At 39.6% G+C, this 18,300-nt stretch overlaps 1 protein-coding gene across 1 annotated transcript in view; it reads left to right on the top strand.

Annotated features, from left to right (window-relative positions):
* Positions 1-18,300, top strand: part of EYS (eyes shut homolog) — a 1,324,234-nt gene that overhangs the window by 1,212,598 nt on the left and 93,336 nt on the right. The window contains 1 exon segment of the mRNA XM_047769134.1: positions 16,519-16,691. Within this exon segment, the coding sequence (XP_047625090.1) occupies positions 16,519-16,691 (173 nt within the window).

Below are 18,300 nucleotides of genomic sequence, written 5' to 3'. Positions count from 1 at the left end.
TTTTGAGAGACTTAAAACAATTAAGATAAATGAAGATTTACTAACCCATTTTACACATTACTGTAAATAAAACCTATGCCAAAATTTCAACTCAATTATATGAGTAACAGAAATAACTTCTCTCTGCTGAAGACTAATACTTTGCATATTTGTGCCATAGAGGGGGAGCAGGAGGGGTTAACCTTAAATAAAATGAATTCAGAACTGGATTCAAGATTTATAAAGTCTGGAGTTCCTTTCGTGGCTCAGCAGTAAAAAACCCCACTACTATCCATGAGGACATGGGTTCAATCCCTGGCCTCACTCAGTGGGTTAAGGATCCAGCATTGCCATGAGCTGTGGTGAAGGTCGCAGACATGGCTCGGATCTGGCATTGCTATGGCTGTGGCTTAGACTGGCAGCTACAGCTCCAATTTGACCCCTTGCCTGGGAACTTCCATATGCCACAGGTGTGGCCCTAAAAAGACAAGAAAGAAACAGAAAAAAAGATTTACAAAAATCTAAGAAAAAGTTTCTTAAATATGTGTCTCTTCAAATGCTATTTTAAGTTGTGTAGAAAATGTAATTCAGTTCGAACTGATTAGAGTTTATACCAACTGAATAACTGTATGTTAGTTACCAGGAAATATAACTTTTTTACCAGAAAATATTTCAAACCAATGAAACAAAACTTCAAATAATTTGTATGGAAAAATAAAATAAAATAAAAGTAGCCCCTGGCATTTAGAGATCAGCTCTGTGCTGTAACTGTCTCAGAGGGTTTTCTGAACCAGACAGGTAATCCCTTTCCAAACCTGTTCTATTTCTGTTCTGCAGTGAGCCTAGCAGTTTTGGATTTGTTGAGTGAAGCAATTTAGGAATTGCTTCCTGTGGATGGAGATGCATGTTATGGTGAATCATTGGAGCTTTAAAAATAATAGACTGCAAGGAAGGGGGTTTAAAATGATCCCCCCCAAATAGCAAAATCTTACCGAGCCAATTGGATGGAGTAATTGCAGGGAAAGAGACTAATCGAAACTATTGAAACAGCAGGGAAGTTGACTATTCTTTTTTTACCCATTTAATGTAAAAGAAAATTGTCACATCTAATAGAGTGTCCCCAAAAAAGTGTTAACTAGGTATCAATGCCTTTTTAAAACTGTCCTTCACCATCCGTAAGGTCACTGAACTGAAAAGCTTGCCTCCAGCCGAAATACCTTTTGATGAAGGCTGGCCATTGTACACGGTTTTCAAAGAAATGGTCCATTTTAATGTCATGTCAAGCAATTCCAAGAAGAGATTTAGTCTTTTCCAGGGCAAAGAACTTGAAAACTTAAACTTTTAATTGAAAAAGCCTGAAGCCACTTTCAACCTCTTGTATTTAAAACTCAAATTATCCTTTTCAGGATTAAAGGGAAAAAAGAAAAGAAGCACACTTATATCAAAGGTAGCAAAGCAGTGTTTTACTACCAGTAGTTTGGGTTTGTTTTTGTTTTTTTTGGTGTTTTTTTTTTCAGGAAAGCTGTTTTCAGTTCTCTGAGCTTTGTGTTTCAGTTTTATCAACTTAACACAAAGCAGTACTCTAAGATCATGCCCTGCGTAAATTTGAACCCTAATAGAATGAGTTTCCAGATAGTACAGCAGTGTAAAGTTAAATTATAGCCCTTCTACTTCAGAATTAGTTTAAGGTGGGAACTCGTTATACTGAATCAGTACATTCGGTATAACAAGGCGAAGACATGAAGCCAGAGGACAACCGTGTCCCCAGTTTGCTTGACATCCCATCAGCTTGGCACCTGTCCCAGGCAGTTCACTTAATAATGAATTATCATCACCATCACCATCTCCATGAACCTTTGTGGGAAAAGGAGCTGGGGTGCTTTCTATTCCACCAGCTCTCTCCCATGGGGGTCACTTTCACCCTCCCAACTGTCCCCAAGAAGCTAACTAAATTGTCCTCAGGAAGAACAGCTATTTCATGTATGGTAACTGTATTTATACAAAAAGGAATGTGTATTCATTTAAGCTTAAAAAGAAATTTTCCATGCCATGTTCCCCACACATGGGTGTACTTCCATGCAGTGATAACAAAACTATGACGGACAAATACTTTTAGTGCAGCCTTTATTTTGCTGATATGGTAAGTACTTGATCCAGCATTTTAAATTCTTTCGGTATTTGAGTCAAAGTTTATTTTCCTCTAGCTTCCCCTCCCTCAACACCAACTAGCATTGTAACCTGTAAGTTCTCTTAATTTTAATCAGAGCCAAATTATTTTTTACATTCATATAGCTTATCTTTATTTTTTATTGACATACAGTTGATTTACAATGTTGTGTTAGTTTCAGGTGTAGAGCAAAGTTATTCAGATATATATGTGTGTATGTTGTTTTTAGATTTTTCCTGTATAGGTTATTACAAACTGTTGAATATAGTTCCCTGTGTCAAACAGTAGGTCCTTGCTGTTTATATCATATAGCTTATTTTGACTACCTTACATATTGACTAGGATATCCATAGATACCTCAATTAATATGTGTATAAAAAATGAGCTCATTATATATTCCCTCAACATTCCAAATATATATATATTTCAGTTCTAAGAGTGACATCAAAATATATATATATGTGTACACACACACATTTGGGACAGTTTCAAGAGGCAGATGCAAATTGCAGTTTAAGAGCAAGCCTGTATGAGGCAAGAACTCCTAAAATTCTTGCTTTTTCTCAACTCCAAATTAGAACATAAAGGCATTCCTATTGTGGCTCAGTAGGTTAAGGACCCAACATTGTCTCTGTGAGGATGCAGGTTTGATCCTGGCCTCAGTGGGTCACGGATCTGTGTTGCCAAAAGCTGCAGTGTAGGTCACAGATGCGGCTCAGATCCGGTATTGCTGTGGCCGTGGTATAGGCCCCCAAATGTTGCTCCAATTCGACCCCTAGCCCAGGAATTTCCATATGTTGCAGGTGCGGCCCTAAAAGGAAAAAAATTACAACATATAAAGACTTGAAGAAAAGAGTACCTGGAATAAGTGAGAAATTGCAAAAAAAATTTTACGTTTTTGTTTAAAATTCAACAATGTAGCAATGCTCATAAAACATGTTTTAGTGCTCCTAAATGTATATCTTTCTAGAAAGTTTTTTTTTTTTTTACTATTCTTTATGTTTGTGAGGAATAAATTTCCCTCCACAGCAATTCTGTAAATAGTTCTTAACATTAGAAAAGTAAAACATGGACCTAGCAGGCCACATTTCCACCTTCCTGACCACAGCTGAACTCACATTGGAAACAGTTGAGTAGAAACTATGTGTGTGAACATTACTGAGATCACGGGAATGAGTGAAATCACCTTTTGTTGGCTTAAATATTTTAGGAGAATTTTTTGTTCCTATTTAGAAGGAGTTAAAATCACATTTTAAAAGCTTATACAACTCTCCTAGCCTTAAATAGCCTCCAAAGAGGCACATTATCTTTATAGGAAATTATCTGAGAACTCCAGAGTTTCATAAACACTGAGCTTACTGATTCCATTACATTAAATCCTGCCCCCAAATGCCCTTACAGTGCAGGGGACTGGAAACTGGCTAATTTTGTAATGAGCACAGAGTAAGAAAACTACTTTGAAATTGTTTCTTGGGCACAAAGTCTAATCTCAAGACTCTGAGACATTTTTTAATTGAGGGAGGTAATTTTAGACATTGAAGTGATGCATTCATTCAACAATATTAACACACCATTTTATTTTCTCTCCCACCAATATCCTCCTGCTCATGCTTCTTTCCCAGCCCACTTCTTTTACTAGATACCATTCTACAGCTGGTGTGCCATCGTGAACTGATTTAGGCTCCATTAATTGTATGTTTACCCATGCCCCCTCTTTTCCCTACAATATATCGAGCAGCTAATCAATGCTAAATACTATGCTAGGCACATCTTCCAATGTACCTCATTTAATTTATTTAGATGATGGCCACTTTTACCTATGTTAGCTCCCAGTCTGGGGCTTGATATTTTCTAAGGCTCTTCTTTTGAGAGCAAAGCTTGAACTCCATTTAATAATGACTAGTGAGACACAAAGCAAAAGAATTGGAGATGACATCTTGTGGGGAAGGAATTTCTGCTTTTTTTTTTTTTTTTTTTTTTTTGGCCGCACCTGTGACAGAAGTTCCTGGGTCAGGGATCGCACTGTGGCATAGTAACCTGAGGCACAGCAATTATAATGTCAGATCCTTAACCTGCTGAGCCCCCAGGGAATTCCCTGCTCATCTTTCTTTACCAGTGAAGACCTTTGGTAAAGTGAACCATGGTTTTAAGAGAGAGAAGGAGGGAAAGAGAGAGAAATTACAACATAAATTCAATTCTTCATAAAATAGCCATGAGATAAAATTGGACAGATCCTAGAGTAGGAAGAAACAAAAGATATTTTTATATCACTTGTGAATTACTCCTGTTTTATTTTTTTTACTATTATTCAATGAATTTATCACATCTATAGTTGTATGAAGATCATCACAATCCAATTTCACAGGATTTTCATCCCACAACCCAAGCACATCCCCTCACCCCCCAAACTGTCTCCTTTGGAAACCATAAGTTTTTCAATGTCTGTGAGTCAGCATCTGTTCTGCAAAGAAGTTCAGTCTGTCCTTTTTTCAGATTCCACAGGTCAGTGAAAGCATTTGATGTTGGTGTCTCATTGTATGGCTGACTTCACTTAGCATGATAATTTCTAGGTCTATCCATGTTGCTAAAAATGCCGGTATTTCGTTCTTTTTGATGGCTGAAAAAGATTTTTCTTTTTCATTGTGTATATGTACCACCTCTTCTGGATCCACTCCTCTGTCGATGGACATTTAGGTTGTTTCCATGTCTTGGCTATTGCAAATAGTGCTGCAATGAACATCGGAGTACATGTGTCTTTGCGAGTCATGGTTTTCTCTGGATAGATGCCCAGGAATGGGATTGCTGGATCAAATGGTAGTTCTATGTTTAGTTTTCTGAGGAATCTATCTATATACTGCTTTCCACAGTGGTTGCACCAATCTACAATCCCACCAACAGTGTACCAGGGTTCCTTTTCCTGCACACCCTCTCCAGCACTTATTGTTTGTAGACTTTTGGATGATGGCCATTCTGGCTGGCGTCAGGTGGTACCTCAGAGTGGTTTTGATGTGCATCTCTCTAAGAATGAGTGATGTTGAACATCTTTTCATGTGCTTCTTGGCCATCTGTATGTCTTCTTTGGAGAACTGTCTGTTTAGATCTTCTGCCCATTTTTGGATGGGGTTGTTTGTTTTTCTGGTATGGAGCTGCAGAAGGTGTTTATCAATTTTGGAGATGAATCCCTTGTCAGTCTATTCACTTGCAAAGATTTTCTCCCATTCTGTGGGTTGAATTTTTGTGTTGTTTAGGGTTTCCTTTGCTGTGCAGAAACTTTGAAGTTTGATTAGGTCCCCTTTGTTTATTTTTCTTTTTATTGTCAATACTCTGATAGGTGGATCTGAGAAGATGTTGCTGTCGTTTCTGTCAGAGAGTGTTTGGCCTATGTTTTCCTCTAGGAGTTTGATAGTGTCTGGTCTTATATCTAGGTCTTTAATCCATTTGGAGTTTATTTTTGTGTATGGTGTTAGGGAGTGTTCTCATTTCATTCTTTTCCATGTGGCTGTCCAGTTTTCTCAGCACCACTCATTGAACAAGCTGTCCTTTCTCCATTGTGTATTCTTGCCTCCTTTGTCATAGATGAGTTGGCTGTAGGTGTGTGGGTTTAATTCTGGGCTTTCTATCCTGTTCCACTGATCTATATTCCTGTCTCTGTGCCAGTACCATACAGTTTTGATGACTGTAGCTTTGTCGTATAGTCTGAAGTCCGGGAGCCTGATTCCTCCAGCTCCATTTTTCTTTTCCAGGATGGCTTTGGCTCTTCTGGGTCTTTTGTACTCCCAAACAAACTTTAAAATATTTTGTTCGAGTTCTGTGAAAAATGTCCTCGGTGATTTGATAGGGATTGCATTGACTCTGTAGATTGCCTTAGGTAGAATAGTCATTTTGATAATATTAACTCTTCCAGTCCACGAGCATGGTATATCTTTCCATCTATTTGTGTCATCTCTGATTTCTTTCATCAGTGTCTTATAGTTTTCAGAGTACAGGTCTTTTGTCTCTTTAGGTAGGTTTCCTCCTAGGTATTTTATTCTTTTGGATGAGATGGTAAACAGGATTGCTTCCCTAATTTCCTTTTCTGCTTTTTTCATTGGTAGTATATAGATACGCTGTAGATTTCTGTGTATTGATTTTGTATCCTGTGACTTTGCCAAATTCGTGGATGAGCTCTAACAGTTTTCTGGTAGAGTCTTTAGGATTCTCTAGGTATAGTATCATGTCATCTGCAAATAGTGATAGTTTTACTTCATCCTTTCCAATCTGGATTCCTTTTATTCTTTTACCTCTCTGATTGCTGTGGCTAGGACTTCCAGAACTATGTTGAAGAGTAGTGGCAAGAGCAGAAATCCTTGTCTTGTTCCTGATCTCAGTGGGAATTCTTTCAGCTTTTCACCATTGAGAATGATGTTCGCTGTGGGTTTGTCATATATAGCCTTTATGATGTTGAAGTAGGTTCCCTCTCTGCCCACTTTCTGAAGGGTTTTTATCAGAAATGGCTGTTGGATTTTGTCAAAGGCTTTTTTCCGCATCTATTGAGAGGATCATATGGTTTTTTATTCTTCAGTTTGTTAATGTGGTGTATCACACTGATGGATTTGCAGATATTGAAGAACGCTTGCATCCCTGGGATAAATCCCACTTGATCATGATGTACAATCCTTTTAATGGATTGTTGGATGCAGTTTGCTAGTATTTTGTTGAGGATTTTTGCATCGATGTTCATCAGTGAAATTGGCCTGTAGTTGTCTTTTTTTGTGGTATCTTTGTCTGGTTTTGGTATCAGGGTGATGGTGGCCTCATAGAATGAGTTTGGGAGTATCCCTTCCTCTGCAATTTTTTGAAATAGTTTCTGAAGGAGAGGTGTTAGCTCTTCTCTAAATATTTGATAGAATTCACCTGTGAAGCCATCTGGTCTTGGACTTTTGTTTGTTGGAAGTTTTTTAATCCCAGTTTCAATTTCAATTCTTGTGATGGGTCCATTCATCTTTTCTCTTCCATCTTGGTTTAGTCTTGGAAGATTGTACTTTTCTAAGAATTTGTCCATTTCTTCTAGGTTTTCCATTTTGTTGGCGAACAGTTGCATATAGTTGTCTCTTATGACCCTTTGTATTTCTGTGATGTCCGTTGTTACTTCTCCTTTTTCATTTCTACTTTTATTGATTTGAGTCTTCTCTCTTTTTTGCTTGATAAGTCTGGCTAAGGGTTTATCAGTGATGTTGATCTTTTTGAAGAACCAGCTTTTCATTTCATTGATCTTTTCTATGGTTTTCTTTGTTTCTATTTCACTGATTTCTTCTCTGATCTTTATGATTTCTTTCCTTCTACTAATTTTAGGTCTTGTTTGTTCTTCTCTCTTGAGCTGCTTTAGATGTAAAGTTAGCTTGTTTATTTGAGCTTTTTCTTGTTTCCTGAGGTGGGCTTCTGTTGCTATAAACTTTGCTGTTAGAAAGGCTTTTGCTGCATCCCATTTGCTGTTAGAAAGGCTTTTGCTGCATCCCAGGGGTTTTGGAGTGTCGTATCTTTGTTGTCATTGCTGCTAGGTATTTTTTAATTTGCTCTTTGATTTCTTCAGTGATCCATTGGTTGTTTAGTAGCATGTTGTTAGTCTCCACGTGTTTGTGTTTTTTGCAGTTTTTTTCTTGTTGTTAATTTCCAGTCATATGGCATTGTGGTTGGAAAAAATTCTTGGTATGATTTCAATTTTCTTAAAGTTACCAAGGTATGATTTGTAGCCCAGGATGTGATTAATCTTAGAGGACGTTCCATGTGCACTTGAGAAGAATGTGTATTCTGCTGCTTTTGGATGAAATGTCCTATCAATATCTATCAAGTCCATCTGGTTTAATGCTTCACTCAGGGCCTATGTTTCCTTATTGATTTTCTGTCTGGATGATCTGTCCATGGCTGCAAGTGGGGTGTTAAAGTCCCCCACTATGATTGTATTATTGTTGATTTATCCTTTTAAGGTTGTTAGCAGTTGCCTTATATATTGTGGTAAACCTACGTTGGGTGTGTAGATATTTAAAATTGTTAAAACTTCTTCTTGGATTGATCCTTTGATCATTTTGTAGTGACCTTCCTTGTCCCTTAAAATATTCTTCATTTTAAAGTCTATTTTGTCTGTTATGAGTATTGCTTCTCCCGCTTTCTTTTGATCCCCATTTGCATGGAATATTTCCTTCCACCCTCTCACTTTCAATTTGTCTGTGTCCCTAGAAGTGAAGTGGGTCTCTTGAAGACAGCGTATTATATGGGTCTTGTTTTTGTATCCATTCTGCAGTCTGTGTCTTTTGGCTGGCGCGTTTAGTCCATTAACATTTAAGGTAATTATTGATATGTATGTTCTTATTGCCATTTTATTAATTGATTTGGATTTGTTTTTGCTGCTCTTTTTTCTTCCCTTCTTCTCTTGTTCTCTCCTCTTCTGGTTTGATGACTATCTTTAGTGTTGTATTTGAGTTGATTTTTCTTTGTTTGTGTATCAGTTTGCAGCTATTCTGAAGTTTTGATATAAGGGTCTGTATGTATATGAGATTGTTTTAAGTTGTTCTCTTAATTTCAGGTTCATCTCCAGTGTCCTACATTTGTACCCACCTCTCCTCATGATTTCTGATTTTGGTGGCATAATTGTGCATGGATGATTTTGTATCTTTACTGTATATATACCTTTACTGGTGAGCCTTGTCATTTGTGGGATTTTTGTTTCCCGTTGCTGTCTTTTCTTTTCTGCCTAGAGACGTTCCTTTAGTATTTGCTGTAAGGCTGGTTTAGTGTGGCTGAATTCTTAGCTTTTGCTTATCTGTGATGGTCTTGATTTCTCCTTCAAATCTGAATGAGAGCCTTGCTGGGTAGAGTAATCTTGGTTGGAGGTTTTTTCCTTTCATCACATTAAGTATATCATGCCACTCCCTTCTGGACTGCAGAGTTTCTGCTGAAAAATCTGCCAATAACCTTGTTGGGGTTCCCTTGTATGTTATTTGTTTCTTTTCCCTAGCTGCTTTAAAGATTTTCTCTTTGTCTTTAATTTTGGTCAGTTTGATTAATATGTGTCTCGGTGTATTCCTCCTTGGGTTTATTTTATATGGTACCCATTGTGCTTCTTGGATTTGAGTGAGTGGTTCCTTTGCCATGTTAGGGAAGTTTTTTGGCTATTATCTCTTGGAATATTTTTTTCTGTCCCCTTCTCTCTCTCTTCTCCTTCTGGCACCCCTGTAATATGGATGTTGGTGGCGTTTAACATTGTCCCAGAGTTCTCTGAGACTCTCTTCAATTGTTTTGAATCTTTTTTCTCTTTCCTATTCTGCATCCGTAATTTCTACTAATCTGTTCTCCACCTCGCTTGTTCGTTCTTCTGCCTCCTGTATTCTGCTTTTGGCTGCTTCTAGTGAATTTTTTATTTCAGTTATTATATTTTGCATCTCTTCTTGTTTAAGTTTTATATCTTGTATCTCTTTGGTCAGTGTTTCCTGTAAGTTATCCATCTTTGCCTCCAGTTTATTTCCAATGTCTTGCATCATCTTCAGCATCAACAGTCTTAAAGTCTTTTTCCTGGAGGCTGAGAATCTCCTCATTGCTTAGCTGATTTTCTGGGGGTTTTTTCTTTCTCCCTCATCTGAGTTATAGTTCTCTGTCTTTTCATTTTTATAGGTTTTTGGTGTGATGACCTTTTTACAGATAATAGAGTTGTAGCCTCTCCTACTTTTGGTGGCTGCCCTCCTTATGGCTGCAGTCAGTATGGGGGACTTGCTGTAGGCTTCCTGATGGGGGGAGGGGCTGATGCCTGCCCACTGGTAGGTGGAGCCGATTCTAATCCCTCTGGTGGGTGGAGCCTAGTCTCTGGCTGGGATTAAAGGCAGTTGTGTGTCTGAGGGGTCTTTAGGAAGCCTGTCTACTGAGGGGCAGGGCTGTGATCCCACCTGGATTGTTGTTTGCCCTGGGGCTTCTCAGCTGACTGACGGGTGGGGACAGATTTTCCCAAAATGGCTACCTCCAGAGAATGGCACAGCTGCTGAATATTCCCAAGAGCTTTGCTTTTCTGTCCATCCCTCACAACAAGCCACATTCACCCCTGTTTTCCCAGGATGTCCTCCAAGAACTGTAGTCAGATTTGACCCAGATTCTATGGAGACTTTGCTTTGCCCTGGGACCGAGTGCATTTGAAAGTCCGTGTGGGCCTTTTAAGAATGGGGTCTCCGTTTCCCCCAGGCCCGTGGAGCTCCTGTGTACAAGCCCCACTGGCCTTCCATGCCAGATGCTCCAGGGGCTCTTTCTCCCAAGGCCAGATCCCCACATGTGGGAGTTTGATGTGAGGCTCAGAACTCTCACTCCTGTAGGTGAGCCTCTGTGGACTAGCTAGTTTCCAGTCTGTGGGACTTCCCACCCAGGAGGTATGGGGTTGTTTATATCAAGTAATCGCCCCTCCTACCTCTTGATCTGGCCTCCTCTTTGTCTTCTGGAGTAGGGTATCTTTTTTAAGGTTTCCAGTCCATTTGGTTGAAAATTGCTCAGCCTTTAGTTGTGAATTTTGTTGTTTTTAGGAGAGAAGTTGAGCTCCAGTCCTTCTATTCCGCCATCTTAATCCCATCCAGGAAACTCAATATTCGAATATACAAATATATGTATTTGTATATTTTCTTCACATATGACCCTGTGACTTTTATTATTGCTTTTATCCTTTTCCATCTTCTTTGTTTCTGCCTTTAGTAAATTTTTTCCATATAAAGAAAAAAGCTCCTGAAGCAGAAGGACAGTTTCCTGAGCTCTCTGTCCATGAGTAGATTACATGGACAATGTTTATGTTCTAGGCCACCTTAACATAATTTTGATTTTGCATTTCCTATGATTTTCATGTTTGGCTACTTTTAAAATGCAAAAGTTGAAAATGAAAAATGCCCCAAAATGTCCAATATGAGGAGTTCTCACTGTGGTACAGTGGGTTAAGAATCCCACTGCAGCAGCTCAGGTCACTTCAGAGGTATGGGTTTTATCCCCAGCCTGGCACAGTGGGTTAAAGGATCTGGTGTTGCCACAGCTGTGGCATAGTGACTGCGGCTTGGATTCAGTCCCTGGCCTAGCAACTTCCATATGCCGAAGGTGTTGTCATTAAAAAAAAAAAAAAGTGTTCAATATGACGGCGTACCTTGTTGCAAGAAGTCCCATCCTTTTAGGCAGCTCTGACTTCAAAAGAGACAAAAACAACTCTATCTGTAGTGCTGGAGCAGTAGGTCTCCACCCACACCCAGCTGAAAACTTGTTTGAAAGGAGTTCAAAAGTGGCAAGGAATTCTGGGGGTGGAGAGACTGCTCTGGAGTTGATATTGTGGAATTCATGAAAGCAGAATGCAAGTCCCTGTGAAACCACAGCTACTCAGGATCTCATTTGCATTCTTCCCTAAGCATGTGCCCTGGTGCTCTAAACAGAAGAGCCTATACACAGAAAAGGGTTATTTCTGCCAATAGTCATTTTATTTTTTAAAAGTGTCTGGAGACATTATTCATAAGGATTCATCCCTGCATACTTTCTTTCTGAGAATCTCCCTCTCTTGAGGCCGCGGGGGGTCAGCTTTGAAATCCACTAATGATCCAGGAGATACAAAGAGTGCAGAAGGAGTTATTTATTTTTTAAGTCAATACATGCAGGAGTCCTTTTAGTTCTAGGAGGTTTTGGGGCAGCTGGCTGTGCCATGTAAATAGGGAGCATCCTTTTCAAGCCAGCATCTTTGATTTTTTTGGTCAGCTAAGTTTTCTAAAGATAATTTTTTATTTATGGCTGCACCCGAGGCATATGGAAGTTCTCAGGCCCGGGATGCAATCCAAACCACAGCTGAGACCTACTGCAGCTTCGGCAACACCAGGTCCTCTAACCCACTGTGCCGGGCTGAGGAATGAACCCATGCCTCCACAGTGACCCAAGCCAGTGAGTCAGATTCTTAACCCCCTGTGCCACAACAGGAACTCCTAAAGATAATGTTTAATAACCAGTAGAAACTTAGGACATCATTTGGTATGCTGACTCTATTGTGACTTGTAACTGAATAAGTTACAGTGCAAAATATACAAATGTCTGTATACACTTAGGTGAGATTTTTTAAAAATAAGCTTTAAAATGAGTGAATTTTTTCCTACTTCATATTGTTGTCAAGTGTTATGTACATGCAATAGACTCTATATGGTGCTAGTAAAATTTTAAAAAGCCTTATTTTGTACTTTGATGGATAAATATCATGTTTTCAGAAGTAGGTTAGTCAAAAGTCAAAACGTTATAAATGTAGGAGCTGCAACCTTTGAAACACCTTCCTGTTTGCCCAACTACTTGCAACGTTTTACTCTAGGAATCAGGGTAGAGATGGCTCAGCGGAGAACAGGTGGTCCCACAAAGCAGCCTGAAGGCCAGCGGTGGGTGAAGGGGGAGTCACCAGGGAGTTCCCTCAACTGTGATGTATGGTTGAAAATTTTCATAACAAAACGTTGGAAAAATAAATATGCATTCGTTTGGTTAAAAAACTATAAAGTCAAAGTGTTGCCCCAAAAGAGGAAGAAAATTATAAAGTTCTTCCTGTGAAGAACACAATAGTACCTAGCGCCCATCGAGCTTTTATTCTGGAGAGAAAATTAGTCTCAGGAGATCTGGCTTACGCTCGAAATAGGCTGTGCAAGTGGATCCCCCGATAACATTTTTTGAATGCAGAATCTTGGGCCTCACCCCAGATCTCCTAAAGCAGAATCTCAGAGGGCAAGGGGAGCCCGGGAATCTATGTTAAAATCCTCACAGGAGAGTCGTGGGTAATATTCTATAGTATAGGCCAGCTCGTAGAAGCCACTCAAAACTGAATCCTCACATTACGGAACTAAGACCTTAAAACCCTTACAACTGCCTAAATTCCCCTGTCACATACACAAGCTGTGTCCTTCAGAAGTTAGTTATACACTTACACTGTGTCTCCCAACAAGAGCAGAAGCAAGTCTTATTTATCCCATGGCATGTAGCTCTGTCAGAGACATCGATGCACAAAAAATTCTGGTTGACAAGTGGCAATAAATATGATGTTCTGGGAGTTCCTGTCAAAGTGCAGCAGAAATGAATCCGACTAGGAACCATGAGGTTGCAGGTCTCGCTCAGTGGGCTAAGGATCTGGCGTTGCCTTGAGCTGTGTGTTAGGTTGCAGACGTGGCTCAGATCCTGCATTGCTGTGGCTGTGGTGTAGACTGGCAGCTGTAGCTCCAATTAGACCCCTAGCCTGAGAACTTCCATATGCCATGGGTGTGGCCCTAAAAAGACCAAAAAAAAAAAAAAAAAAGATGATGTTCTGGAGGACAGGTCAAAACTTCCCCAATATCTGAGTTCCTTCTCAAACCTACCTTCAAGTCATAAAATTGTTCTAACCTCCATAGACAAAGATTTGCAAACAGTTTTCTATATGGCTTACATATTTCCTGTGGATAATTCTCTCACAACCAATTGAACAGTGCCCAATAAATTCACAGCAATGTTACGGCATCTGAAGTAAACTGGGTGAGGGAGGGTAATATTATTTTAATCACTATTTCCAAAATTCAGCTGTTACATAAAGCTTTCAACCTCAAGGCACTTACTCTTCTGGTCAACATTGCCATTTGCTTCAGGCTGTAGAAAGGTGTCAAAGTGAGTTACATAACAGCAAAAGCAGCTGACTTGCCAGCTTCTGAAGAATCTGGGATTTAGTAACAGGATCTTTGGCAAGATCTGAATAGGAGAAACCTTTAGGTCTGTGTGTAATATAGCTGATAGCAAAGATCCATCTTAATAAAACTCTTAGTGAAAATATCTCTCATTCCAGGAGGTCTCCTGGAACTTGGAAGTACAATTTCCAGTGAAGTGTATGGAGTTACTATCACTATTTTCAGGCAAGAAGGAACAGCATTAGTTCAACAGTCCTCAAAACTCTGCTTTGCTGCCCCAAAACAGAAGAGTTTGTCCAGGGTGTTTTATAAACAGCTTAGTGACGTTGAGCTTTTTTAAATTTATTATTTATTTATTCATGTATTTGTCTTTTGTCTTTTTAAGGCCACACACTCAGCATACGGAGGTTCCTAGGCAAGGGGTTGAATCAGAGCTGTAGCTGCCAGACTACACCAGAGCCACAGCAACGCAGGATCTGAGCCGCGTCTTTGACCTACACCACAGCTCATGACAACACTGGATCCTTAACCCACTGAGCAAGGCCAGGGATCAAACTTGCATCCTCATGGATGCTAATCAGATCGAATTCTGCTGAGCTGACGGGAACTCCCAACATTGATCTTTTTTTTTTTAAGTTTATCTTATCTTATTTTTATTAGAGTATAGTTGATTTACAGTCTTGTTTCAATTTCTACTGTACAGCATAGTGACCCAGTTGTACATACATATACATTCTTCTTCTCATACAAGCCTAAGAGATATCATCATATTTTAGCCCAAGAGACTGGATATCATTCTCTGTGCTATACAGTAGGACTTCATTGCTTATCCATTCTAAATGTAATAGTTTGATCTTTAATTTTTTCCCAGCTCTGAAAAATCCATGAGATTCCCTGTCTTCATGTGTAAAGTGCTATACAAGTTGCCATAAAAGTTAGAAAATGATTAAATTTCTGATTACTTTACAGGATCACCTTATATGTTGGCAAAATCTGAGGGCCTCAAAGCCTCACTCTGCCAAAGCTGGCTTTACCTGCTCTCTGATAACGTATCTTCTCCATAGCACTTCATCCCACTAACATAGAGAAATAATATAAAAGCATAGACATTTTTGGAAAGGGAAACTTCTGATTTCAAAGTCAGGTTTTCATTAGTTATGGAAGAATCTGATACTTTCCTGTGAGCACATTTATTTTGGACTAAGGAGATTAAAAGATGTAAGGAAGGTATCAAGAGAACAAAAAGATGAGGACAAGAGAAAATTTTCACAGTGTGGATAAGATTTACAGCCAGATTGAGAGGCTGAGTCAAGAAGATGAAAGATGCCAGCTTCCTAATTTTCAGGGTGGTCCTGACACATACTCTTAAGAGTTAACAGTCATAGGAGTTCCCACTGTGGCTCAGTGGTAAAGAGCCTTACTAGTATCCATGAGGACACGGGTTTGATCTTTGGTCTTGCTCAGTGGATTAAGGATCCGGCATTGCCGTGAGGTGTGGTGTAAGTTGCAGATTCGGCTCAGATCCTGTGTTGCTGTGACTGTGGTGTAGACCAGCAACTGTAGCTCCAGTTCTACCCCTAGCCTGGGAACTTCCATATGCCACAGGTGTGGCCCTAAATAGACCAAAAAAAAAAAAGTTAACAGTCACATTTAGAAGAGGAGATGAAAGCAGGAAAAATAAAAACCTATATTCATATGGACCTATATATGTATGGCAAGCTGTGTGGTGGATCAAGGTAATAAAGAGAAAGGAAAAAAAAAGGGATGGACATCAACATTAAATGGAATTCATTTTACTGCAAGTGACAAAACCCCAACTTAAACTGCCTTAAAAACTAAAAGGGGGAGTTCCCATCATGGCTAAGCAGAAACTAATCTGACTAGCGTATGTGAGGATGCAGGTTCAATCCCTGGCCTCACTCCGTGGGTTAAGGATCCAGCATTGCCACAAGCTGTGATGTAGGTCTCAAACACGGCTTGGATCCTGCGTTGCTGTGGCTGTGGCATAGGCTAGCAGCTGCAGCTCTAATTTGACCTCTAGCCTGGAAACTTCCATATGTCCTGGGTGTGGCCCTAAAAAAAAGCCGGGGGGCAGGGGATGGAGCCAGGAAAGGCAGAAACCAGACTCAAGTCACTCTCCCCTCTGGAGAGCGTTTCCCCAGCCGGTGAGAGGGGTATTCTTCCTGAGCTCTGCTTTCACAGGGGACTCTAGCCTAGACCACCAAATACAGGTTTAAAGTGGAAAGCTGTGTAGTCGTTAGAGTTGCCCACTGTGCTTTCCCTTCTAGATTATCACAGGAGTGGCTCTTGGAGGACTTGTCCTCAGTGGAGGAAGCTTTCATTAGCTTGAAATTCTCCTCTGGGCCTTGAGCTGAAAATGGATTTTTCTAATAGACAGAAGCACTTTATTGAGGCAGCACCACGCCTATTTAATGAAGCCCTGAAAAGGCACCGCAGGTATGATAACACATGAGATAAATCAAAAATAAAAATAGATGGCTTAAAATAGAATGCATGACTTCAGGCAATGGAGAAAGCTGTTAATCTGCTTTCAATGTAAAGTACACAGCTACAAATACCTCAAAGTTTAAAAACAGAAAGAGAAGGGAGAAGAGAAAACTCCACTTCCTAGACCAGACACCACCATAACTGCGCATGTGTGTAAATGGTCAGTTGCTTGTTTTCTGACTGATTTTGTAATTGTTCTTCCATTCTCAGTGAGAGTGAAACTTGGTTTTGTGAGTGTCCAAGACTGTACTCGGGCAAGCTGTGCCAATTTGCAACTTGTGAAAACAACCCATGTGGAAATGGTGCCACCTGTGTTCCCAGATCTGGGACAGACATTGTCTGCCTCTGCCCATACGGAAGGACAGGGCTGCTCTGCACTGAAGGTAAGAGCTTTTCATTGTTAAGCAGAGAGCACAGGCAGAAGTGGGTGGAGAGGACAGGGAGTCACTCAGAGACACAAAGGACAGCACCTTACTTCACATATCCGTCAAAGTCTTTTCTCGGTTCTTTTCAAGTCAGTCAAGACAAGACCCATTAATGAGACAGATCACTGAGCAAGTATCTCTCATACCCACTGAGTAATTTCAAAGGAGGTAATACGTTTTCCCTGAGGGTGCATGACAGAAAATCTCCATATTATAAAACCTCAAGGGCATTCTAATGCTCCGAGAGTAGTAAGGAAAATCAGAACAATACATAAGATCAAATTCATTTTCATCACTTTGGCAAACTGAGGACATAATATGAACAAGTCTATCTATGTATTGTAGACAAGTTGTTTCTATTTCAAGATAACAAAACCCAAGACGCAATTATTATATACCAAGAAACTAAGTCAGAAATAAGAGCCATGTTCCTCTCCTTAGGAAAATCCAATATGTAGAAACCCTACGTTACAAAAATGTACAAGAAGCTGTAATATAAAATACGTTAAGAAGAGCAAATTGCCTAAGAATGTAATGTGGGCTTTGACATACAGAAATAAATATGTCTGCAAAAATATCTTCAGAACTGAAAGTATTTGGGATTAATATTTAATCAACTCAGGACCGGGCTAATTTCATCTTCATTTTCACCATAAAGATAAAAATACAAAGTTTACCTCTTGGCACTAGTGACACTCATTACCAAATTTTAGACTATGTGGGCACAGGCTTTCTGTCCCAGGACATATACCAAATGACACAAGAAGATCCAGCCTATTCTGACCCATCGAAAAGCTGGGGCCCCACATCTAATGCTATAGGCATGAAAATTGAAACTAAAGCAAAGAAGAATCTGGGACTAAAAAGTATTGACTAAAAAGTTTTTGATATGTACATCTTTGAAGGGAACTAAAACCACAGAATTAATGCATAGCTTGGAGGGGCAGTTCCACAGGCCTGGGTCCCCTATGCATGTGGCAGGGCCAGGGCAGAAGTGAGCTTCATCACTATAACAAGCATTGTAGACCAATGGAGGTTGTTTTTTTTTTCCTCAGTATTTTTAATTTTTATTTTTTGGCCAAGCCCACTGCATACAGAAGTTCCTGGGCCAGGGATCGAACCTACACAATAGCAGTGACAACACCAAATCCTTAACCTGCTGTACCACCAAGGAACTCCCAGACTGATAGAACTGAAGTCTTGTCCTTCCCTATAAAAGCCTTATGCTTCTTAGAGATAATCATTCCATTTATATAAAAGCTATTGAAAAATGCAATTCACCACAATATTCTGAGAGAGAGATCAATTGCACCTCCTACTTGAAAATAAGACTGACCATATGAAATAAGAAATGAAGCCTTATAAGAATACCTTCTCAGTTATTTATAAATGCTTATTATATTCCCCTCTCTTCCTCTCATTAGAGTTTCAAAGATTCCAAGATTTAGGGATAGTTGTAACAGAAAAGATCAGTTTATTAGCCCCTTTGCCTCAGTGTAGGTAAAAAGAAATTCTTACATGCCTCATCCAGAGAAATATCTCAAGATAATTAGCCTACCCATTAACA

The sequence above is a fragment of the Phacochoerus africanus genome, chromosome 2, assembly GCF_016906955.1.
Source record: "Phacochoerus africanus isolate WHEZ1 chromosome 2, ROS_Pafr_v1, whole genome shotgun sequence".
NCBI lineage: Eukaryota > Metazoa > Chordata > Mammalia > Artiodactyla > Suidae > Phacochoerus > Phacochoerus africanus.
This window is presented reverse-complemented; position numbering and strand designations above follow the sequence as displayed.